Genomic DNA, 26,214 nt, shown 5'->3' on the forward strand with positions numbered 1-26,214 from the left:
TGGGTATTCGAAAGCTGTGGGTGGACGGGAGCTAGGGAAGCGTGCGGGCAGGTTTGGAAGGGTAACCGGGAAGGGCGTCTTCGCCGGGCACGGGAAGGCCCTTGTGCCTCCGCTGCCAGCCCGGAGCGGCTGAGCCCCCGCGGGCCGGGGAGTTACCGGGGAGGGGGGCGAATTGCTTAACCCCATCGCTTGCGGCGGGTCCCGGAGGACCCGGGCTGCGCCCAGGTGGAAGGAGCGGGCGGGGGGCGGGACGGCGGCACGGCAGCACCTGCCGGGCCTCGCCCAGCCGTGGGGCCGCCCAGCCCCGCGCCCGCCCCAGTGCTCATGCGCCCCGGGAGAGGTTTAAAGCGGGCGCGGCGGCGGCCGCCGGCTGTGCAGCTCCGCGGAGGAGCCGGGGCAGGGCGGAGGGGACGGCAGCCCGCGGCGGGGCGGGCACGCTGCGTTGTGCTGAGCTGAGCTGCTCGCCTCGCATCGCCTCTGCTCTGGGCCGCCATGTGGCTCGCCCCCCTTCTCCTCGGTGGGTACCGCGGGGAGCGGCTCGGGGCCGGCGCGGACCATCGCGCCGACCCGACCCGCTCCCTGTCTGTTCGCAGGCGCCTTTCTGCTCTCCAGCCCCGTGCGCGGGAGCGACGGCTCGGGTGAGTTGGCCGCTCTCCTCCCTCCACCTGTCCACGGGGGGGTTTCCCCCCGGGACCGTCTCCGCCCGTTTCCTCCCTGCCGGGAGGCGACGGTCTCCGGGGCCGCCCGGTCGCGGGTCCCGGCTCGGCGCTTCCCCGGCGCGCCCGGTCGCGGCCGCCTCTCGCCGGGACGCGCCGGGGGGGGTCCCCGGCGGGGCGCTGACGGGCCGTCCCGGGCAGCGGTGCGAGCGGCGGGGCCGCCGCCGCGGAGGGCTGCGCGGGGGGCCGGGGTCGCAGCGCTGCCCCGGGGCCGGAGGCCGGCCGGGGCCCGCCGTGTCAGGCTCCTCGGGAGGTGGCCCCGGGGGAGGCTGCAGAGTGGCACCGAGGATGTCCGGGAACGCTTCCAAACGAGGGTGAAACTCCCTCCTGGCACAGGTTGAAGAAGAGCGGTGGTGACAAGTGTCCCCGTCAAGGGGAGTGCTGATAGCAAGAGTGAGTGGGAGTGTGTTTGTGTGTGTTACAAAGGCACTCGCGCGGTGCTTGGCAATTTGAGGATCTCCGATGTATTTTTGACCATGGAATTGGTTAAAAACTTCTTAAACCTGCCCTGCCATTGTTTTGACCCGGAAAGCAAAAGAACGTGCTTAAGATGCCTAGCGGGGCAGGGGCTGCCTGTTGCACCATGCCCTGTTGGACTGCATCCCTGCTGCTGGAGAGTGGGCTCTCCTGGAGCCAGAGTCAATCCGTGGGAACCAGGAGCCATAGGAAGCAGTTGAAGAAATAACGCGCCAGAAGGATGCAAGCGGTTTGTCTGCCCCTTCCAGCGGAGCCGCTCATGGAGGGAGGGCAGGAGCCTCCAGAAGGATGTGCTTCCGGACGCAGGCCTGGCCTGCAGAAGGTGAGTGACCTCAAGCTTTTCTGAATGGCTGTTCAGGATTTCACAGCCATTAGGAAGCAGGATTTGCTGCTCATTTTGTGTTCACTTAAGCATTTGGAAAATTCTTTTGTGCTAAATTGATAATAGCTATATGACACAGGAATGCTACGGCTATAAAAGCAAAAAAATACACAGCAATAGAAAGCCTACTCCAACCCCAATTCTTTTCCCTTTTACTTTACAGGTGTGTTACAGATGAAGTGCCAACAGTCTGTCAGGACACAAGTGAAAAGTTTTCTGTAATGCTTTCTCCCAGGGCTGGAGAAGAAGCCACTGTAATCTGAAGGTACCTGGAACCAGCTAAAATAACATTAAGGGTATATTGGCAAAATGGAATATTGGTACCAGGATGTGTTTGTAATATGTGAACGGTTCCTGTAAGATATTGTCTCTTACCATTATTCTGAGCCTAAATTAAGTAGCATTTGGTTATTGAACTAGAAGCTTGCAGGAACTTATATAAAGTGCTTAAATTCTGTTGTTCAAATTAATGGAAGAACATGAGTTTCCTCAAAAGTCCGCTCTATTTAGGCTCATAACTACTTAGGGAGATCTTAAAGGATCTTATATCTTTCCTTATACTCCCCCTGAAATGCATACAAATATTGCTCAGTTCAGCAGTTCTGGTTACCATACATGAGACTGTATGGGTGGGTGAACATTGGCGTGTGATGGTAAGCGACCTTAAGTTGATCAGAAAAGGGCAAGCCTCATATTGAAATGAATGATATAGCCCTGACCAGATTTTTTAAATCCCCTTGCTCTCGTCCAGATCAGGATATGTGCTTAAGATTATATGAATTTGCGATCTGTGAATATGTTTTCCAAAATATAAACAGGTATAGTTCTACTAGTATGTGGGTTTTTTCCTAGTATGGATAAGGCTTGTGGGAGTATTCCTTGCATGAGAGAGAAAAAGCAGGCTTGTTTGAATCCTCAAGATAAAAAAGGACTTCAAATCTTCCTATTTTGCAGAGAAACAATACTGACAGGAATAAGAAGCATAATAGGGATGTACTTCTCTATTTTATGACTTGTAAAGCTATCCTACTCTTAGGAATCCCTAACTTTTTTGTCATAACGTACATAGGGATTTTTTTTTTTCCTTTACATAAACAAATTCCACTTTCCCAAAGCAATGCATGGAAACTTCAAGATAAGAAAAGCTCAGATTTTGGTTATGGATTTTATTTTTCTACATTCTTTTACATTAGTGACTTCTGTCAAAAATTGAGAACTTCTACAGGTGGGCATAAAACAGCTATTCAGGGCAAATCAGATGTGGGATTAGGCACCAAAAAGATGGACACTGATGGAATGATTGAAAGCATGGTTATCAGATGGATGTTTTAGGAGACAAGTGAGCCTTTGCTTTTTTTTTTCTTTTTTAGGTCAACAGTGATGGAAGACATTCATCCCTACCTTTAAATACGGCTTAAATCAGGAAGAAATACAGTTTCTTTTCTTAGTACTTTGTTTTTATGGTGTACTCTGATGTAGTGTGTTTCTGTGAGGCTTAAAGAGTGTGTGTTTTGACAGAATGGGATGATGGTCATTTTATTACAGTTCTGAAGGCCTAATGTTATATCGCAAAACATAGGTCTCTAGTCTTCATCAGAGTCCAGAATGGGTAGGAGTCTAGGGCTGAGTCCTTTCCTGTAAATTACAAGCTTATCTTTCCTTCCAGAAATACATGGATTTAGAGTATTGGATCACATAAGTATCCAGAGAAATGCCTCCACCTCTACTGCTCTTGCATTCTTAAATTACAGTGATTAAAACATACGGGTTTTATATCGGTTACCTTATATATGTAGCCCTTTGGTGGTTTCTGCTATGATGAAGTATCTTGGATAGACTAACAAAAACAACCACCTTCTTCAATTTTAATAGTAATGTCACATACAAAATTTAGGAGAATTAGTGTATAAGCTGGCAAAGAACTATTCTATATTATCTAGTATTCAGACCTGATTAATACATTATCCTGTTTGCAACAGGTTGCTTGTAGTTTTATGGGTTGGATAGCTAATGATACATTACCTAAGAGGGAAGAACAAAATCCTCTGCAGAGTTGATATCATATGTCTTAATTTTGGTACCCAGTACTTCTCGTTTTGATGCACCTAACATTCCTAATGTTAGTCTCAGTTATAGAATTATAGTTTATAGAAAACTGTATCTATCTACATAGAAAACCAAAATGAAATTGTTGCTTTTTAATTAACAGCATCATGCACTTCAAAGTGTGCTGATCCAGCTGAGGTATGAACAGCTACAGCCCCTAGCTACAGTATGTCAGCTCTTCAGTTCACACAGCAGCAACTTGCTCCCTTCCCTTGGAAGCCACCTTCTCATTGTGTAGACAAGGGTCATGACAGTCTTTAAACCGCCAATACATAAAAATCCCATGGATGGGTTACAATGGACTTCTGTGTTTTCACAACCAGGGAAAACACAACAAGATTTCCCCCCTCCCCCCCCCCCCCCATCTTCTGTGCTATGTAAAATGTTAGTCTGACATATGACCGTAATTAGTAATCACCTGCTAGTGAGGGAAATGCAGATCTCCAAGTGATAAAGGGTTCCTTAACTAGGCATGCCTAACTACTGTCTTTGTAGGCACAGCCTGCCAAGGAATTTAGTCAAGTACAGTACATTAGAAATGACAGATATTAAAACTTCCTGTGGTGTCTTGCACTTTTAGAGGCTGGAAAAATGTTGCAGGGTGAATGGCACAAGCAGTACTGTGAGAGCAGAGATTACCAGTGATGCTCATTGCAGTGGTTCCTCCAAGGATATCCAGCCTTCCAGCTGCTGTTTTATTCTGATGGTCTTGCTAGTTGTCATTTGGTGGCTATTACTTGATTGGTGCCCAGTAATTAGCTGATACACTTCTACAACTTTCATGAAAGGATTGGGGGACTCAAACAGCAAAGCAAATTGACTTCTTTTAGCATAATACCAGTAAGATAGCACTTTTAACAATGAAAATATGGAGCTTCTAGGTATAAGCATGATTTTTCAGACTTTTGTTTTTAAGGCAAATGTGTAAGACTAAACGTGGAGAGGATGTGAGTAGGTAGGACTGTAAGTCCTAAAAGAAACTTCTCTATTTCTTAGGATACTTGAGAATCGGATTAAATCACTTTACAGTGTCTTGCTAGGTGGACAGCTTTTATTATCTTGAGAAGGGAAAAATGAAGAAGTATTTACTGGTTTCTTTTTTCTTACTCTGGACTATATAGACATATTTAGCATATTTAAGTCACATCTTTGTGCTGACAAATAACAGCAAAGATTTTTCAGGAAGATGTGACTAGGTAGTTTAACATAATTTCAGTATAGCATTAATGAGGATTGCATACACTTAAAAGTAAAACTACATGCATGGTCTATGAATGTATGTGTTAGATTTATGCAGCCAGAATGAACTGACACAATTTCCTGTGCATCTCTGTCTAACTATTCTGCTTTTCAGTTCTAAAGTCAGTGAGATTAGCAGGAGGTATGACCTTTTCTAACTGCTGATGAGGAACAGTATATGCTCCAAATACTTTCAAATACAAGCAGCTTATGTTGGGGTCAGTAAGCACCCTAGGGTAAGCGTGGAAAGAGTGGGCAGGGAAGCAGGTGTGAGACAGATCACTGATCCCTGAAACATACTCTCCTTGGGATATAATGCTGTGGTGTATGCACTGATACATTGGCCAGGCTCTGTCAGCTCTCATCTTAATATTGTGAAAAAGTAATACTCCGAGTGCATGTAGAAAAGGTTCTTGCACAGTGCTCTTCTAGTGCTCAGCCAGGGCAAGATGTTTTCTTGAGAAGTTCAGAATAAATATCCAGTCATGGGTTGAATTTATGATGCTGAACTGATATTGATCTAAGCCCAAGCCCTAATTTGCTGTGCTATCAGACCAGCTGAATGTGCTGTCCTGTGTAATAGAAGGATGGTAGTGAGCATCCAAGATAATGACATCTAAGTTTTCAAAAGAAAAAGCATCAATTTGCCAAGGAAAATTGTATACTGGTGTAAATTTGTGTCTGCACACCTACGTTGCACACATGCAAGCACAGTGAAAGCTTAACGATGATAATCTGAGGAGCAACTTTTAAGGAGAAAAAAAGCAGAGTTCTATGTGAAAAATGCATGTGCTTCAGCTGAATAAATAAATTCTGTCTCACTGGGTGAATCTGACAGTCCTTTGCACAATGATAATGGTGTAAATTTCATTGCAATGAATTGATGTGAATGTTCTAGATGTTACTGTGTTACTGGAGCAAGGAGATGGGTATTCCTCTTTTTACACTGGCCTCAGTAGGATTTATTGCAGAGGCTAAGGGAAATGCTGCTTCATGAATGCCACTGGAGAGAAGACTCAGTTTCCCAAGTGATTCATAGATGTCTTTATGGCTGGAGATTACCATGGGGATGTCAGAGTCATTTAATTTCTCCCTTGGAGAGTGCTGTCTACTCCTGTGTTCCACCAGCCCTTGAAGGTCTTCCCCTTGCCCTTCTGTCTCTGCAGTAAACTTACAGATGTGAATTGCTTTTCATCCTGTAATATTCCTTGGAAATTATTTTAATGTTGTTTTGGTGTTGTTTGCTTTTTTTTTTACCCTTTCCATCTTTTTCTCCGCTTCTTTCCCATAAATAATTTAAGAGTATGTTCTTCCTTGTCATACCTGTATATTTGTAAGCTTCAAAGATGTCTTTACAGAGATGGTGGAGCATAAGATGAGACACTGTAACTAATTTCAAATTCAAACATTGCTTTAAGCTTGGAAACTGTAGAGAGATTAAAAAAACCCAACAACAAACCCTTAAGATTTTCAGGTCACAGGTTCTTCTTTTTTCTTTAGCTTCCACTGCTATCACGTGCTTTACAAGAGGACTTGACCTTAGAAAGGAGACAGAAGATGTCCTTTGCCCAGCAAACTGTCCTCTATGGCAATTTTATGTCTTTGGAGATGGAGTTTATGCCTCTCTTTCCAGTGTCTGCGGAGCTGCCATACACAGGTCAGTCAGATGACTGCTAATCAATGTGTTAAGTTTATATAGTCTTGCCACACTTTTAAACCTTAACTATTTGATGCTATCATAATAAAGATCTTTCTGGATTTCGAGAGCCACATTAACTCAGTAGGACTGTCATTAGGAGAAGATAGAACAAGGAAGAAAAGAATGGTTGGGTGGCTTGCAAGTTCCCCGAGTGGTGTTTTAAGTGTTCGTGAAAATGACTTTATTAACTTTTTCTGAAAGGGCACAGCAGCAGACAGACTTTCACTGTAAGATTACTTAGGTGTCACTGGTAGACATGGAAGGATACAGCTGAAATAGTAACTAATTGGAGAATAAAAGCAGATTCACTTTCTGACTTTAATTTACATGACACTTTTTCTGAAACTGTTGAAATCAGCTTAAGCTCCTATGCAAAGAGACCTACCAATGATTTGGCTGAATGTGGTCCATAGACTATTGCTTTTAATCAGTGTTATGCTTTTCTGTTACAGCTTTTCTCTTCTGACAGTTGCTTGCTGGGTGTTAGTCTACTTAATGATCTCTTAATTAGACCAGTATCTAGCTGAATTCACTTCTGTATCAAATTGAAAACTAAAGACTAAGAAAAATATCCAGATAACCCATGCTAAATAGATGTCATTAGAGAAGCAATAATAATTCCACAGGGGAAGGAAAACAGGCTGGCAGATATCTCATTGAGGTTATAGGGGGTTTTGGGGGGGTTGGTTTTGGTTTTTTTTTTTTTTTGAGGAAGGACAAAGATTTAATTACTTATTGGCAAGGTAAATTCTCTCTTGGATCAATTTTTAATAAGGACATGTTGGACAAAATCAGCTGGAGACAGTGAGATATCTATTTCAGATGCCTGTGGAAGCCAGACTGATTTCTGACTGTCAGTCTACAGGGAGTTTCAGACTTCGATTTTAATGCTTTGAGAAAGCTTTTTTTGGTTATTAAAGGACGATTTTTAGCTTTGTCTATTAACTGTCTGTACAACATGATACTTATTTGCTTAGACCTTTCACAATATGCTTCCTACCACAAAGTAGATTTGAAATTTTATAAGGTGTTATGACTCTTAAGATAGGACTGAGATTTCAGCAGCAGAAATTTGGATTTGACATGAAGGAAAGCCTAAAAAATAAGGATAGACTAGATGGCCTGGGATATTATAGGAACTGCAATAGACAGTGCAGTTTCAAAAAACCAATAGACATCCACCTGTCTAGAATAACTAGATAACTATAATTGATCCTATCTTGAAGCAAAAGTATGGACTAGATCATCCTGCCCAAACTCTTCCCAATTTCTGAGAATTCTATAATTAAATATTATGAATATATTTAAACGTAAATGACTTCATGCATATAATCTAAATTACTTAGGTTTCAAGAGGTATTCTTGACACAAATCATTATGTCGAGGTATCATACTATATTACAGAGACCTTTCTAACATCCTATTCCTACGAATGAGATTTCATTAGCATTTGTGGATTACAACATAACTTATCCAGAATCCCTTTGAGCATCACTGAAGCTCCTAGGTATGTTCATGTTAACATATATATAAACTACAGTTAAACAAAAAAATCACACCATCTTATTATATTTTTATATTCCATATAAAACTACTGCTGCCCTTGCAGAAAGGCTGAAACTATTCTTAAAAGATTAAGTGAAGCAAGGTATTTAAAAGTAATGGGGGAATAATTTCAATCTTTTTTTATCCCCAAGCAACAGAAAGAAACTCTTTCAGAATATGTTGATGTGATGCTGAACTCTGCTATCAGAGTATTTTTTTATTTAAAAAAAGAAAAAAAACCCTAGAATTTTAGAGAAATAAATTACTAGAAAGTAAAGGAGGAAACTAAAGGGGTTTTTGAGTTAACATTCATTCCTTGATACTTCAAATGCCATAAAATACATACTGAACATTTTAAATAATATTTAGGGGGCTATCATTACTATCCAGAAACTTTTTTAAAGTGTCAATTAAAATCCTATAACTTTTAACAAGACTTCAAAAATTCAGGCTATTTTTATAGTATTTAAACTCCTAAGTAAACTAAATTGAACAATTTTTTTAATTTTAATTGGATATAAGGAGGAGTTTTGATTAGAAACTCTGTCTGGAATTTCTCAAATGCTGTAAAGGAGACTAAGAGCTAAGGTACTATGAAGGCAGCTAGAAAGAACTTGGGAGGTATTGTAGGGTCTGTGTGTATTTGTTTTTAAAGCTTAAGAGTTAGTTTCAAAGATAGTTACATGACTCCATGTGTGTTTTATTGCTAGAACAGGCTTCCTTTTGATCCTTCTGTAAAAAGAATGAATGCCTCCATTCAGTGTGCTTTAAGTGTCTTCATGAGTGTTTAAAAAAAAAAAGTTAGACTTCAGTTCTTCATTTTCCTAGTTTAGGTATATACAAAAAGTTTGTGAAAGAATCTCTGGATGAAAGGTCTCTTTTTTTTTTTTTTAGGAAAAAAAGGTTACACAGGAAAGCTGAGATTTCTTCCTGTTGTCTTTTTTTCTAAGACAATGTTTGTATTTAGTGATGAAGCCATTTATTTTGACATTCTGTTTCTTTACTGGTTGCCAAAGATGTCTTTACTTAAACAGAAAAAAAGCTTTTGCTATCAAGACCTTTTTTCCAAAGGGATTGAAGACTTGAGTGTTTTGAAAAGTCGCAAAGAAAGTTCCTAACCAGTTCAACCTCCCATGCCAGTGGTGACAATGACTGTTAGAGAATTCCCACCAAGAAAGCTGGTGGGCCTCAGTTCTATCACAGCTGGGGAATACTTCTACAAAAGGAGGAGGTACAAGAAATGGAAGATGCAGATTTCTTTTCAAGATTTGAATAGTCTTCCCCTAGGTAATAAAGCACAGGCATTTATACATCACTTAACTCTTCAGTGAAGTCTGTACCTTATAAACTATGTGTATTATTGTTCACCAGCCCAGAAGCATAGGAGTATAGAAAAATTCATACTTATCACAGTAACTGTCAATATAAATTATACTACTTGTGAAATGTGCACCCCTGTTTCTAAAACCTGCATCTAACAATCTGTCTCCACAGACCTTGCAAGAACAATGAGGGCTCTAATAGCAATGAAGGAATTAAAATATACTCACACTTCTAATCTGTGTCTTCCAGTAAGAATGTAAATTAACAATGTTCAAGTCTTCTGAATATGATAGACTGTAGTAAAGCATTTTGAAAAAGCAGAATATAGGAGAAAATCTTCTGTTTAGCAGAACTGCTCTTTTTTGAAGACTACCTTTAAATTGGGTGCTATTAGTCCTGTTGGCCTTTCATACTCAGAACAGAATTTGCTGCATGAGAGTTTTGTTGGTTTTGCTGCAACTATTAGCAGCCATAAATACTAGTCCTGGTAAAAAAGGGGTTAATGAATGGAGGAGAGGCTATAGCTGTTTGGTTCTCAGCTAATTTCAGTGCAGGCTGCAAAATCCAACAAAAACATACAAAATACTTGCTCCTTCTCGCTCTGTATTGCAATGGCTAAACTCCATATTGGTGTCAAAGTAACTCCAAGAAGATATTCCTAATAGGTAATCACTGTAACTTGCTGTTATCGTGATGTAACTAGATATGCGCTTTGTGAATTTCCTAAATTTCTTTCAAATAAACTAGTTGTGGTTGTTTCAGTTAACTAGGTGTACTCTACATTACATTGCCTGGTGAGTGCAACATAGCTCTATACCTAAAGCACTGTTGAGTACTAGGCCTGTGCCACTACGACTGTTGCTGTTACCTTATAGAAAGCACAGTCAGACAACTATCCACTGTTTCAAGAAGCATCAGTCTTGGGAGCAGTGCTTCCTTATTTTTTTTAAACTGAAAATGATTGTGTGAGCATGAGTCAGTTCCCTGCTCCACATATGCTCCAGTTTGTGTGCCGGTTCCCAACTGAGACATGATTTCTTATTTTTATGTAAACCAAACAATGCTTATTCCTATGAGTAGTTCCATTTCTGTGAGGCAATTATTAACACAAGAAAATACTTTATAATGCATGTAAAGAGTTTAGCAGAATTCAGCTATGAATAATTCTGTATACTACAGATGAATAAGCTTTCTGCCTGTTTTAGTTTGTTATATTTGGCTTTTTCTGTCCTTATTTTATGTGTAACTACTCTCAGGAAACAGAATATTTATTTAATATTGTTCTTTTTCTGGGCAGAAGAATAAAAGATTTATTTGTCAAGGGAAGAATGGAGAACCTCCTACCAGGCTGACACTATGTAGGCATGAAGAACTGAGTTAAATCTACCACTGAGTGATTAATTGGATTAATAATCAGAAGGTCAAATGAAGGACTAGGTTCTCAGCTTGTGCAGTTCTGTTCTAGTGCCAATTCCACTAAATGGAGACCTAGCCCAATGTGGTAGTTTAGATGCTAAATAGGCCTGTAAATTTTCTCATAACCTTCCAAAGTAGTCACAGGGTGGAACCATTTCTAATTAAACATTGGGGTCCCAGAACTCAAGTGTAACAAAAGCGTATCATTGTATTACCAAGCTGGCCACAAAGTGACCACAAACAGGAACGGCCTCTGAGCTGCCCTGGTGTTTGCTAGAAGAATATTGACAAAAAAGTTGTCTGGCCAGAGGGATTTCTGAGCAGCTGTAGATCCCCTGGGAAACTTTGGTATAGTGCCTGCTTCTGCTGCTGAGCCTTCTTTCCTGCCAAAAGCAATAGGGGTGCAGAGGAGACAGAAAGAGAACAACCCAGGGGGCTAGAGGATGCTGGCATGAAACCCTGAGCAGCTCCGTATCAGTGATTGAAGGCAATTAGGCAGCATTAGGAGACTGCAGTTTGGAGAAGAGGAGGATGCTTCTTGGAGCGATGGAGAAAGGTGGATGATGTGGAAGGAGTTTGATGCAGCTGCTGATAGTAGGAAGGAATTATGAGAATTCAGGTAATTTGCCTGTCTCATCTTAAGTCCCTGAGGATAACTGTTTTCATCCAAGGACCCTATAGGAAATGCCAGCTGCTATCACAGCCAGCACTTTGTTAGGAATGGGAACTGGAACTTTCAGGTCAAAATTATGCTCTTGGGTAGTATGTCAGGCCTTTATCTTTCTGCTCTCTTCCTTCTGCTGAAAAAGCAGATAGCCTACCTGTAGACATATGATGAGCATGAAAACATACCATGTGAGCTTTTGAGCAATGTTTTGCTTCTGGACTGCAAGACTAAATCAGCTCAATATGTACTTCTTTCAACAGCTCAGTTGTAGTGCTGCTGCCCTTGGGCTTGGGACCTTTCCTTAGCATACAAAATTTAGCCTATGTTCAAAACTATTTCTCTTCAGTCTTTAACATTGTTATAAAAGGGGAAAAACAGTCTTTGTCTATTTCACTGACAACATTTTGTTATCTTTAGACAATTTTATCTAGCTGATCCTTACCTTACACTTAGAACTAAGCCCATTTAAGGGAATAGCCACTTGGCTTTATCTCCAACATTTTTAAACAAGTCAATAGCTTATAAGCATGCTGCAAAAAATGCTCTCTCCATTGGCCAAATCTGTCACTGCTCTTACACATTCTAAGAAACAATGGAAAATTTACCCAGAGGAAAAAGATTTTCACCTGGTGAAAATCTTTTTTGTTTCCTCCTTCTTTAAACAGGAGATGGTATTTCAGTTTTCTACTGCTGTGTCTAACATTACTGACTGCAGTTACATCTATAAGGGTTGTCTCCCATGGCCGAAGAGTCTCTTTGTGTCTAGGCATCAGTTTTGATGTAGAGGCTCCTTTAAAAATGCATTCAAAATTAAGCAAAGGCAAGCCAGACCCGTATCTTTTTCTCTGAGAGTGGAGATAAACAGTTCTTGCACTTTGAGGAGGTGCATGAGGCTCTAAAAAGCTTCAGTCCCATCTGCTCATTTACCTCAATTCAGATTTTTAAAGTATGTTTTAGATGAAATTCCTGTATTTCCTAAGACCTTCCCATATGTTCTGCTGCCCTTGGCCAGTATACTTTCTTCCATGAGCTATTGTGCAGTGAGGTACTGGATTGCTTCCTCATGTATCTGCTTTTCTGTTCAATTTGTGTGCATTTTTGAGTGAAAAATACCATTTAGGTATAAATTATGATCTGTTATTATCCCTGAAGCTAGGCAAGAGAATGGACTGACAGCTTTTGTATAAAGTTGGATCAAGCAGTGCTGGCAGTAGCATGAAACCGTGAGTAAGGAAGTGAAAGCTGTTCCTGGAAAATCTGCAGAGTTCCAGTTTAATCAAAACAGCCGTGGCATGCAAGTCAATCACCCAGGAGCAAAAAACAGCAGTGAAAATCAAATAAGTTGTAATGACAGAAATCATTCTAAGGAAAGGCATAGGCACTTCTTCACTGTTTAAATACTGCTGCAGATCTACACAGGATGAATCTCACTTTTAAAGTCAATCATAAACAATTGCAGGAAGGAATTTGCCACTCTGATTCAGAATATAAAGGCATATTGACAATATGGTTTATTCCACTTTAGCACATTATGAGGATGCACTCTGAGTAAACTTGCTGGAAGAAACATTCCAAGTAAAACTGATGAGATCGTAAAAGATGGCTTAAACAGTTGTTAACTTACCTACAGAACCAAATGACAAGAGGAATAACTTTGATAAAGCTATAGTTCATGTTATATTCACATATAATATCAACCTCCCACCTGCATTAAAAATAGCAGAGCTGTTATATGGAAATAATGTATCTTCAGAAGGCAGTCTAGAGTTTTATGGCTTGTGATGAAATACAGAATCAAGTGTTTTCAATAAGTAGGTAAGGAGCAAACAAATCTACTCTGGTTTCAGTGGAAAGCTTCCAAATTCAATGGAGACTATCTAGACTATTATTTTTTCCCAGAATGATTATGTGGCAATCAAAATTAAAAGACCAATCGACAAAATGGAACAATATAGACAAAATTGGTCACACTGTTCCTAAAATAAGCTGAAATCATTGCTTCCAGGAAAAATTCTTAGGTTAAGCTTTCAGTATGAATGTCTTCTTGAGTTTTATTCAGCCAGTGCTCAAAGTTGCGAGCCCGTGACAAAGGAAGTGGGAAGACATACTAAGCTCTTCTTGGGATCTAACTTGGGCATAGATCAGGTTTGCTGATGTAAGCCCAAGTACCTTCACTAAAATTGCAAGTATAAACTTAAACTAGAAACTGTTCCAATTCAACATAGATATTCTATTTCTGACACATATTTCCTGAGACACTAGTGAAGAATTGGATGCCAAAGAGAGCCAGGTACCAGAGAAGAAAGTTATGTTCTAATTAGACTGAAATATTCTAAATACATTAATGTGGTTTTTTTTCCCAAAGATAACTTTGCCTTACTGAATTTTCCTGTCATTTAAAAATAACCAGTTAGAGACTCTGGTCTGATTTTCCTCTCACTGTTTGTTAAAGAACTGTGAAGTGCTGTTTGTATTTGCTAACTTTATAGTCTGATTTTTAAACTCATTCAGGGTAACTTTACTAAAGATCCTCTGCCTATATACTGTATACAGTATTCCTAGATGAGAAAATATCTGTATTTTGAAACTACTATCATAATCTTCCAAGCTACATGAATTAAATATTTATAACCACAGTTCAATTTAGAAATGCAAAGCACGTCCATGAATGAGGAATGTATTTTAACAGCAGTCCACAAGGAGATTTATGTGGAAGCTGCCTTTGCCACAGACACCCAGAGCTCATATTACCAGAAATATATGCAAGATTTCCTAAACTCTGGCCTTGATTATTCTACTTTCACAATATTTTAAATCAGATTACGCTGGGACCTCTTTTCAAGCAGGAAGCCAAGCAGATAAGAAAAATAAACACAAAGGTGCACATTGCTGTGTTTACGTAGTCTTGAAATGGTTGTCTCCCAGAGTACTGTACCTGTCCAAGTACTACAAAGCATCAAGCTTTTACTCCCTCTTAGAGAAGCTTAACATTGCATTTTGGCCTCTAAAAATAACAACCATACTTTCAGTAGCACATAAAAAGAGATGTAACTAGTTCTGATGCCTGTTATTGTCACTTGAGGTATCCAAATACAACCAACCATAACAGCCTCCCTGCCTGCAAAAACAGTGAAGTTCACTCTGGGCTGCTTTTAACCCTGAAGTTTCCTAAATGCGTAAATCTATTGTCCTGCTACGTATTCACATGACTCACAGCCCATAAGCATCTGCAAGATTTTCAAACCAGCTATTTCTTCATTTGTCTCAGATGGCAGGACGGATCTGGTAGGCAACCTCAAAACCTGTTTGTTGTATCATGAAATGAAATTCAACAAGGGAAAAATTATAGTCGCCTTCTCTAAGAACTAGACTATGACCTCTACAAACTTGTCTAGGGTCTGGGTGATTTAGGTTTGACCACCTTCTCAGTTTTGGAAAAATTCCTCCGTAGATTTTGCTACAAGTTTTCTTGTCACTTCTGTTTCTAAACTGGTGCTTCTAGTAAGGCAGTAAGGAGTATAATAGTCTTATAATACTGAATATGACTTTATAAGATATTTTAATCAGTAAGCTTCTTGGTATTTATTCTGAATTTTTTTTTAATTAATCCATTATAACTGTATATTAAGGATGCATTGTGGTATGCTTCAAATAATGAAGATAGCTATGACTTGTTAACTGTTACCTAAGTATTCCAAATTCTGAAGCTGCAATTTGGTATGTTACTCTATGTCTCTGTCAGTGAAAATTACATGGTTGAATGGCATCTGCTGTTGATATACTATTTCTAAGTCTAGACTGAAAGCAATCCAGAATCTTACATGGATTGAGTTAGTAACTTGCATTTATTTCATTCATTTCAGATTTCACATTTAATGCTTACTACAGGTGAATAAGAAGAATAAGACGCTTTAGGTTCTGTTCTTATAATTATCAGTAATCTGATGGCTGCTATCAGTAATGTTTACCAATTCTGACTTCAGTCTGCAGTTGCGTAACAAGATAGCCTACGTATCCATTACTACTATAAACAGCAATTTTTCTTCCCTGTTTTCTTAGCTTTGGTCATTTTGTAGCTAAGTGTACCGACTTTTGTTTCAGTCACAAATATTCATGAGGCATGATGAGCTCAAATACGTTTTGCTGAAGCTCCTTCCTTTAGGAATTGATATGTCCTTGAAACATCACTCTTCTGTGTCAGTCCGAACACTGCCAGAATTTTAGAATTTCCTGATCTTTTTTTAATAAGTCTGTGTGGTGCTCTGCAGAATAGTTTCTTATAAAAGTCTTTTCAGCAATTTATAGCTTCTTTTAGCCTGAACACAGCTGCCTGCCTGTATGGCATCTTTTTCAGGAGGCTAGTGTCCAATATACTAATGATGGTATAATTGTATTGCATTTTCTTGTGATTAAAATGTCTGATTTGTAACAACTCTTTTTGTATCTCAGCGGGGTGATCACCAATGCAGGAGGAGCTGTAAGGGTACAGACTCTCCCAGGACAGGAAAACTACCCTGCTGTAAATGCCAATGGGATCCAGTCTCAGGTGCTCGCCAGATGGGCTTCGTCTTTCTCAGTGACTCGTAAGTGGATCACACTTACTATTTTGCAAACTATATTTGACGTATTATCAGAACTCTAGGAAACTTCTTCAGTGCTTCTGTATGCATGAACAAATGTGATTGCTATCTGTAGTAACAAAAGTTCTCACTTTTAACTCATTTTTAAATCTTCAATTTTCCACAATTTCTACTATTCTATAGCATATAGCAGAAGCTGATACAAAAAATGGATCACAGTTATTTAGAATATAATGACATGATAGCAGGCAATTGACAGTGCAGTTCCATGACAGTTTAAACTGATCTAAGTCAGTGCTTTCATATTGCTATTGCAGTCCTGTCCACCTACCGCTTCCAGCCGTATAGTTTTATCCTTTCTCTTGCCCTGCCTGCCTGTGTGCAGACAGTAGCACTTGTTGGGCCCTTCAAAGAGCTTGTGCACTGTTCCCTGAAAACAGAACACTGGCCCTCCAAAAATAGGAATAATGTCAACTTAGATGTGATGTGGTCATTAAGTTACAGTGTGACATGGTGTTTTTTTCAGAAGTTTTTGTCTGCATAGTTGAGATACTGTGCCTGACTGCAAACCAGTTATCACGCCCTGCCACTTGGGTGAGGTTAAACCACCCTCATAAAAATGTATAAAGAAGCCTACTGGTTATATATGTTGTTGTGCTTTCAAAAATATTAAAGTGTATGTGTTTTCTGGTATATTCTTTCAAAGTTTGGGAAACAAATCTCTCTAATGCATTCTTATTGTTTGCATAGCTAAAATTCAGCCTACTCTAAGATACTAGTAATCCTTGTATAGTGACCATTGCAAATTAATAGCTAAGAGCTTGGAATTACAGGTGCTTTTGATGAGGTTGTAAGCGAAATCCACTTCCTCAGATCACGTCTTGAATGTATCTGCTAGAAATAATGTCTGCTATAGTTCAAAAACTCTCATCAATTAGATATGCTGTAATTACTCATCAGCTGCTATTGTTTCAAATGCAGATGCTCAAAGGAGAAGTTTATTACCTGTAAAACAAGGAGTGCAATACTGGATTGCACCAAAGATCTGTCTAGGCCCACGTCCTACTCCAAGAGTGGCTAATGGCAGATGATGAAGAAAGGTTATTGGGAAAACAGCACTCTTCAAACACTTGTAATTTCATCTAAATATACTGAAATAGAGTAAATTTATTCTTCCAATATTTTAACAGGTACCAAGAACGCAGCACTTGAAGCAGTTGGGCGATCAGTATCAACAGCACGTCCTTCTACAGGTACGAGATCTCTGCAGTAAGGGAAGCGTCCTGTGGTAAGATGTGCTACAGGGGATGAATCCCTGACTAAAATGCCATGTTTCATATGATTTGTTTATTTTTAAAGAAGAAAATATATACAATATCTGTTTTTGCAGTATATCTTTCATCAGCAAAAAGAGGAATCATTTGTAATCAAGGAGATTGATTCTAACTTCAGTAGTGCTCACGTGAATTATGAAAAACTTGAATGAATTTTAAAAAGTAATATGAATAACAGAAAGGAAGAAAAGAGTTCATAAGCTCATGTAATATTCATTCCCATTAAGCAACAGAGAAGACAGACAATGCATTCCTTCTTACAGAACTACTCAACAGCTGAGTGCTGTCAGGACTTACATAACAGATATTTAGATGTTATGCAAATTTCTCCCCAGAAAATGCTGCATTAAAAGGCTAGATCAGTTTTTATGAAGGCTAGTGGTATATAAATACTGGACTTGGATCTTCTTTGTGAATAGACAGTTTGCTTTACAGTCGAAGTCACAGTTTGCTTCCAAATCATTAAAACTGCACAGTGTACAGCAGGATTGCTAACTGAGAAATGGTAGCACTTGGGTTGGTGAGCTACAGCAACCCACTCAGCTTTTTCCCTTTCAGTAATCAGCTAGGCAGGTGTAGAAAGGAAGGTTAAACTGTTTCATTTGAAAAAGAATATTCTCTAAGGAGCAAAGCAGTAGTAGCGCAAGTTTAATAATTAAACCGATTGACAGTTCTTACTGCAGATAGATTGCCATGTAATTCTTGGAGTCTGAGCTTTTTCTCATTCACTTTTGACTGTTCATCTTGTTCTTAAATGATCCATGCTGTTTCCTTCACTGAAGGTAAAAGACCTAAGAAGCCACTTGATAAAAAGGCTGGAAACAAAGGTAGGAACCCACAGATTCAACTTTTGCAAAGCAAAATCCTAATGTTTATTTGGTGTTAAGTAAGTCTAATTATTTTGGATGTTCACAGACTGTAAAGCTGATATTGCATTTCTTATTGATGGAAGTTACAACATCGGCCAACGCAGATTTAATTTGCAGAAAAACTTTGTTGGAAAAGTAGCTGTGATGTTGGGAATTGGAACAGAAGGGCCTCACGTTGGAGTTGTACAAGCCAGGTAAGAACAGATCTGTACAAAATATAACTGAGTGATTAATAAGGTAAATTAATTAAAACATCACTCCCTATTTTGCAGAACAGTATTCACTCAATAATTGCAGATGAATAGCAAGAGAAAGCAAAATCTTTACAGCTGCAGTACTGTTTGATCTGTGCTACACTGAGATGTCCATGTGAGAAGGCATGAAAAATTTGATCATCATCTGCCTCTGGTACTTGATATTTGGATTGAGAGAGCAGCTGGACTTCTCACAGCCCCTCTGCCACTGACAGTTTTGTAGCTCATCTTAGCAAAACAGCAGAAAGTACTCTGCAAAGGGGAGATGGCTCTTTAAAAATTGTAGAGAGGGAATTGTCACAATTGGCTGTGTGTAGATGTACAAAGCAAAAACCTGCTCTTGCCAACCTGTAGGTTATTACAGCTAATATTTTCAAATTGTAATTGGTCACTGTTTTATTTTAAAACTATTCATACTACTATGTATGTTTGCAGGCTGCAAAACAGTCTGAAAGCCACTGCAACATCCAGGATGTTGGTAAAAGGTTTTTTGGAGCCACAGGTCAGTTTGCTAGTGCTCAGCAGTAGCAGTTTTCCAAGGCTTAGCCATTTTGGCTATTGCTTCTGGAATAAAGGAAGCACAAAGCAGCCTTTAACTCTCTTATTCTAAGAAGATGAAACATCTGTTATATTAACACAGGATTTCTCTATTGTATTTTTCATCATTAAGGTCTGTTCCTCTCCCCTGCCTTTAAGACAACTGCAGAGTAGATGTCTGTGTCTGATTTAATGACGTAGGCTTGCTTTTATAGTCACTAGAAAGACCACATTCATGGCACAAACCAGCCGAACCGCTTTGGATGCCTCTTTTAGGATGTGATGAATTGCATCCTGAAAAATCCAGTCTGTCCAATGTAGACATCAAAATATGGGGGAAATGAGCCTCACTCTTGCTGTCCTGGGTTTAAATACTGTGAGGAACAATTCCTGGAGAAACTGAGTAATCAGTTCAGTGCCTTGAACATTCAACTCTTCATCAGAAATGAATCTTAGACGCAATAATCTTTATATCTCAAAATGTACCATTTTAACAGTTATTGTGCCATGAGATTCAGCACTGCAGACCAACTCTGCTTGGCACAGGGGTTCATTCTAGTGATTCTGATGGAGCATCAGGCCATTTATTCATAGCAGCAGCTCTTTGACCTGCAGGTGTTTTTCTTTCTACTCTTCACATGACAAATTTGTTTCCTACTATAAATCAAAAGTGAAATCTGGGAACTTAGTGCAGCTAAAATCTTTCATTTCTTAAATGGAGTCAGTAGCTAATGTACCTTAAAACTTCTCAAATAACTTAAACTGTTTGCATTTCACATGAATTTTTTAAAAACAAGGTGTTTGTCATACAAATAGTGGAAAACCTGCCAATTTTCAATTACACAAATACATTTAGTTTAACATCTGGCATGTTCAAAATTTTTTCCTGTATATATTTTCAACCTACTGTTTTCAGCTGCTTGATAAATATAAGAGTCAATCTGTTCTTGATTTACCTACCCAGCTAAATAATTCCTATTGCTAAGGATTGTGAGAATTATTAAGTGAGGATCATACTTCTATTTTAGGAATTAAAAATACAAAGAAGAGTGTACATTACCAAGAACAAAATGATTCAAAGTGTATTTTAGCTTGCTAATGCCATAGCAGTATATGAAAAGTGAACTACATACTTTATTACTCTGTTTTATATTTCCACAGTGAACATCCAAAAATTGAATTCTATCTGAAAAACTTCACTGCTGCAAAAGAAGTTTTGTTTGCCATAAAGGAACTAGGGTTCAGAGGAGGCAATTCTAATACAGGTGAGTTCATACCTCCACGCAAATAGAAATTATTTATTTACATTTCCAAATGCTTATTTATTTTAATATATATAAAACTATGTGTATATATATACACACTGAAGTTCTTATAATTCAGTTAGGCAAGAAAGCATTTTAAATGCCACGCTCAGCTTAGGTTCAACATTTTTCCACTAGAACATTGCCACACCTTCCATTCCATTTCCGGAAGTTAGGGTTGCTTATTACCCAGTTAATTAGAGTAGAAGTGCAAATATCACTTCCTGCATTTAAACAGTAATCAACTTTTCACTAGTACCAGAGTGATATCTTGAGACAAATTCATATCTAAAAGGCTTAGTGTTTCATTCTTGATGAGTTGCTAATTAAAGAGTTAGAATAATCTTGGAATTAGTAGTAAGTGGTTGTGAAGAGATGTTTGCCAAATGAGGAAACTGAGCATTCCAAATATGTTGCATTTCACAAGCTAAATTTAAGTAGCTCCTCAACTTCCTTCTGATTAATTTGGCAGGCACTAGTATAGCTACCTCCTAGTACGAAACTAGACCTGCGGGTGAAAAAATGTGAGTGGTTTCTTCCTCAGCTTTATCTGTAGGTTTGGGGTTTGGTTTTTGTGGGGAAGGTTTGGTTTTGGTTTTTTTGAGGGTTTTTTTGTTTGTTTTTTAACTTAAAGGTTGCTCAAGCTTCACTATCATCAAATTTCCTGGGACACTCTTTTGCTTTTACAGTGGGTTAGACCTGTAATCATAACCAAAATCCAGCACAATTTCATATAGGAAACTGGTGTCAAAATGTAATTGCATTATTTCTTCATATTCTTTTTCTGTTCAAAACTAGGGAAAGCTTTGAAGCACACAGCTCAGAAATTCTTCTCTTTAGAAAATGGAGCACGCAAAGGAATTCCCAAGATCATTGTAGTGTTCCTAGATGGGTGGCCCTCAGATGATATAGAAGAAGCTGGCATAGTGGCCAGAGAATTTGGAGTCAATGTATTCATTGTATCTGTAGCGAAACCCACAACAGAGGAGCTGGGAATGGTACAAGACATTGGTTTTGTTGACAAAGTAAGAAAGAATATCATTATACATTTTTCAGTCATGGGTATGATTCTAGAGAATTTACTTCATGCTAAAATATTAATGAACTAATGCTTTTATAAATGTGTGCATATATATATATGTAAAATTAAAATACTGTCTCAAAAATGTCAGTGAAGCTATCCCTGCTTATAAGTGATTTAAAAGAATATCAATAGGAAGCCTAAAGAAACACTGGGTTTTTTCCTGCTGAAGGGGGCTACACAAAGGTACCGAAATGCTATCACTGTCCTCCCAGTTCAGAGTCTTGGCCAAGCTGTAGCTCCTGAACTTTGTAATTACATGAAGATCCTCAGAGTAGGAGATTCCCCTGTTGTAGGTATGGTTAAATGTGTCAAAGGCAATGAAACACAGATATGATATCTCCTATCCTGAAATGGCAGACAGCGAGGAATATCTTTCAGTACATGCTCTATGGACGATTATTTACTTACTTTCACTACAAAGAGGGCAGGAAAGATTGAAAAACACATCCTAACAAGTTCACATGCAAGCCATTCATCTTGGATGAAGAGTTTTGGATATTGGTCTAGATCAGTTAGAGTAGGAATTTGAATACAGATCTTCTACTCTCACATGAGCTTTCTAATCAGTAGGTCTTTACTTACTCTCCAGCAAAAATAACCTCTCATTTTTTCACAGGGAGGTTTTAGATGTTTAATTTCAGCAGAAAATGCACAGCTCAGAGCACAAACAGAATGAAGCACTACAGCTCTGCTTCTTCCAGGCACAAGGTAGCTTGCTGCCACCCCAGTGTTATTGCAGGCAGGTCCAAATCTTACATACTCATAGGCACAGAAAGATGTGACCTTAGGTGACTAAGGCCTGCCCTCCCCTTCTGCATTTTGATCTTAGACAGATTAGTTATCACCTTGGAGAGCTGATTTTAAATTTAACCCCTTTCTCAATTACGTTGCACTTTACATGCATCCTATAGAAGCCAGGGGGAAAAGAAATTTTGCTTTGAATGACCTGGAGCTATATTTCTGCCAAACTCTACGTCTGTGTTTGAGACATCATAGATTAAAAAAAAAATAAAGTGCTTACCAAGTTCAAAGGGAAAATACAGAAGCTTAATTTTCAGTGGATAAGCAAAAATACAGAACTTTCACTCCTTTGTATATTCAGTAGCCATGACTTAGTTCACTTTCAAAACATGTAGTTAAAATTTCCAGTTGTTACAATTCTTACAAATAAAGTGAAATTATTTGAAGTTTCCAGAGGTTGGGAGGCAGGGATGACTTTTTTATTGGTTAAAATAAGCTATAGTGTAGCTTTCAGTGACTTCAACTGCAGATGTTTGTCCTCAGTTTCTTTACAAACTAGCAAGCAAAAAACCCACCCCAAGTCCCCACCATCAGGCTCCATTTCTAACCCACCTTTGAAAGGAAATCATACAGAAGTCTGATTATTATCCATACAACCACTGTGTCAGTATTCACTTCTTGACTTTTTGTTTTCAAACAGGCTGTCTGTCGAAACAACGGCTTCTTCTCTTACCAGATGCCCACCTGGTTTGGTACTACCAAATATGTAAAACCTCTTGTCCAAAAATTGTGTTCACATGAGCAGATGTTGTGTAGCAAGACATGCTACAACTCTGTCAACATAGGTTTCTTGATAGATGGTTCCAGCAGCGTTGGAGACAGCAACTTCCGCCTTGTACTTGAATTCATCAGCAATGTTGCAAAGGCTTTTGAGATCTCTGACATTGGTTCCAAGATTGCAGCTGTGCAGTTCACATACGATCAGCGTACCGAGTTCAGCTTCACAGACTACACCACTAAAGAAAAGGTCCTCTCGGCTATCCGGAACATTCGCTACATGAGCGGTGGCACTGCTACTGGTGATGCCATTTCTTTCACAACCAGAAATGTGTTTGGGCCAATGAAAGATGGACCTAACAAAAATTTCCTCGTTGTTTTGACTGATGGTCAGTCTTATGACGATGTTAGAGGACCTGCTGCTGCTGCACAAAAAGCAGGTAAATGATGTATCTTTAAAAGCAGTGGAAGTTGATTCATCCTATTTATGCTGTATTGTAAATGTTAAGATTTTAAAGTTTGCAAATAAAGCCCCACTGAGTGAATTGAATGTCATACCTGTTTTAAATTCAGCAAAACGTAAGCCCCGAGGAACTGTTTTCCATTAGGATGAAAAGAACCAGTGCTATGGAGCCAGGTATGAGTAGACTCACTCGTGACAGCTTAGTGAAAAACATACACCCAGTCTTATTTCCCTAAACAGGAGAGAAATTATTAGATTAAAAATAAAGAGCCAAGTAGAGAAGCTCCAATCAGTGATGCTATCTAATACAGCATGACTCCTGCTGTCCATCATCATCTAGGAAGCAAATAAGCAGTTTTGGCCAGAAAGCTTATTGGGCTGCTGACGCTTGAAAGCACTAAGCATACACAAAGGATCCAGATTTATTTTCAAAATCATTTTACACTTTTTTACTTGTGTTTCAAGACTGAGATTGTAACTGCTACATTCATGTGTATCACTACAAAAAACAACTCAGACACTAGCTCTTAAGATAACCCGTATTTCCTTCAGGATTTTTACTGAGACAAATCTTCTAATTCCTGATACTTAGTGGCAAAATCTAATAATCTTGGACAGACTGCAGGTATTGAAACATACTTTTCCAATCCAGATTTATTCATGGATGTAGAAATGGCTGTTTTTCTTGTATCCATAGGCAAAATGGTCTTAACTTTTTTTTTTTTTTTCTTACTGTAGGAATAACTGTCTTCTCTGTTGGTGTTGCCTGGGCACCTCTGGATGATCTGAAAGACATGGCTTCTGAACCAAGAGAATCCCATACTTTCTTCACTAGAGAGTTCACAGGATTAGAGCAGATGGTTCCTGATATTATTAGAGGCATCTGTAAAGATTTTTTGGACTCTAAACAGTAAAGCAAAAATCTGCTGTTGGATATTACTACTTTGAAACTAAAAATCATGAAACTGAAACAGTCCCTCTAAAGTACAGATGTTCTATTCTTACATATACTATCATAATGCAAGAGAAGAAGGGCTACTTTGTGTTTCTGTAGTCAGTCAAGGATTCATGTGAGCTTGTTAGAAGTTGTACTTAATACTGGAGTGCAGAATTTGGCCAACAGCTATTATTTTCAATACATGTATAGTATACCCAAGTTTAAAGCTATGCATATCGTGCACTTAAGGCTATCAGATATCAGCAGAGGAAACAGTACAGCTCTGACATTTTTGCTGTCACTTGTTAGACGTCTTCTTATGAGTTAAACAACATAATTTTAAATACACGGTACTATCATCTTCTTCTATAAGCCTTCTGTAGCTTATGATTCTGTATCTTTTCAAGGAGTTCTGCTGATAGCATGAAGTACTTTCAGTGCTACAGTTGCACAACATCCATTATTGCCAGGCAGTTTAAGAAAAGATACAACAGATTGTAGCTAATCAGTCTATTTTTACTAGTTGAGGTTTTGCTGTTGTGAATGATACTGCCATCTGGTTGGCAAAGTTTACATCAAAAGACATTTAACTTCTACCCACAGGTTTCTGTGGATCTATGTTGTTCAGTTCTTTTGGCACAGATTTTGAAAGGTATTTAAGGCACAGTAGTTCTTTTTGAGAATCTGGATCGTAACATATTAGCTGATACTACTGCTTCCTACACCACTGAAGTCAACAGTGATATTCCTAATATATCTAATTAACAACCAGATTTTTTCCTGTCTATGCTTTGTACTGTCTTGATTTTACAAAGTTGTTATTGGCTAGACAGCTAGAGTCAGGAATCTTGGGTGAAGAGATTAAATTAGACCACACACTGGGAACTGAAAGGATTCAAATTCAAATCCAAAGGTATCTCAAACCTTGAAACCTAACTGATTTATATCAGATTACATGGTTAGAAAAAGAAAAGAGTAGGCAGACACGTAAGTGGGATTCAGTAGCTCACAGAATAACAACTTTCTAATGCTAGTAAAAACATCTTTAAAGATGTGTGAGGTTATCTGAAGATGAAAGAATAATTTTCTTGAAAAAAGGCTTTAATTTGCTTACATACTTAGTAATGTGTTGATACATTTATACCTACATGCATGTGGTTAAAATAATGCAGTATTCACCGAGTTATTCCAGGTTCCTGGTGTGAATAACATACTTCAAGTATTCTTTAGAAAATAAAGGTTTTTGCAAGTAAAATATACAGTGGAAAACAAAACAGCACTTTCCCTATCAATCTAGGCTTTCCCTTTTTTCCTCTGCCCTCGCTATTGATTGTAAAATTCATAGTAGTTATGGAGCAGCACAGAAGGAATTGTATTCATCAGGCTTCTGTTGTGTGTTTTTTAATAACTTATGACTGGCTATATATTACACTAAACATGAATGGCAAAGATGCCTTGTATTTTTCTATTAATTGTTATCCCTAATTTTGTTATGTGTTTATAGATAAGAGTATTCAGCTATTGCTGTATAAATTCATATGCAATATCAACTTTGTGCAAAATTTTAATTCATTTAGTTTATAAACTTTTTATAGAAATATATATTGCAAGAAAACTGGGACTGCTGCTATCTGTTTTAATATCCTGTAATATAAAACTCTTTTTATGATGAACCTCATGTAGTATAGCTTGAGTAAATTGCATGTGATGCTTCCTAACTGTCTGTATTATCTTAAATCCCAATTTGCAAAAGAAAAAATCCTA

At 38.8% G+C, this 26,214-nt stretch overlaps 1 protein-coding gene and 1 long non-coding RNA gene across 2 annotated transcripts; both read left to right on the plus strand.

Annotated features, from left to right (window-relative positions):
* The first annotated feature begins 450 nt into the window (after positions 1–450).
* On the plus strand, positions 451–25,901 carry COCH (cochlin). Its single transcript, XM_052782539.1, has 11 exons — positions 451–517; positions 594–638; positions 6,421–6,577; positions 16,020–16,153; positions 17,341–17,403; positions 18,267–18,311; positions 18,400–18,547; positions 20,306–20,409; positions 21,247–21,473; positions 22,974–23,490; positions 24,252–25,901. Exons 1-11 carry the CDS (start codon positions 493–495, stop codon positions 24,425–24,427), a joined length of 1,641 nt encoding a protein of 546 aa, XP_052638499.1. The 5' UTR covers positions 451–492; the 3' UTR covers positions 24,428–25,901.
* Positions 645–4,030, plus strand: LOC128139729 (uncharacterized). Its single transcript, XR_008234487.1, has 3 exons — positions 645–1,515; positions 1,739–1,840; positions 2,946–4,030. It is a non-coding gene; the product is annotated as an uncharacterized LOC128139729 (long non-coding RNA).
* Positions 25,902–26,214: the final 313 nt, after the last annotated feature.

Source organism: Harpia harpyja, chromosome 3 (genome assembly GCF_026419915.1).
Source record: "Harpia harpyja isolate bHarHar1 chromosome 3, bHarHar1 primary haplotype, whole genome shotgun sequence".
Classification (NCBI taxonomy): Eukaryota; Metazoa; Chordata; class Aves; order Accipitriformes; family Accipitridae; genus Harpia; species Harpia harpyja.

What these genes read in the sequence shown, in the direction of transcription:
- COCH (XM_052782539.1), top strand. Translation starts at nt 493, where the DNA reads ATGTGGCTCGCCCCCCTTCTCCTCG. An exon ending in GCGCGGGAGCGACGGCTCGG is followed by an intron (nt 639 to 6,420) that starts GTGAGTTGGCCG and finishes TTTTTTCTTTAG; the next exon opens with CTTCCACTGCTATCACGTGC. An exon ending in ACATTGGTTTTGTTGACAAA is followed by an intron (nt 21,474 to 22,973) that starts GTAAGAAAGAAT and finishes GTTTTCAAACAG; the next exon opens with GCTGTCTGTCGAAACAACGG.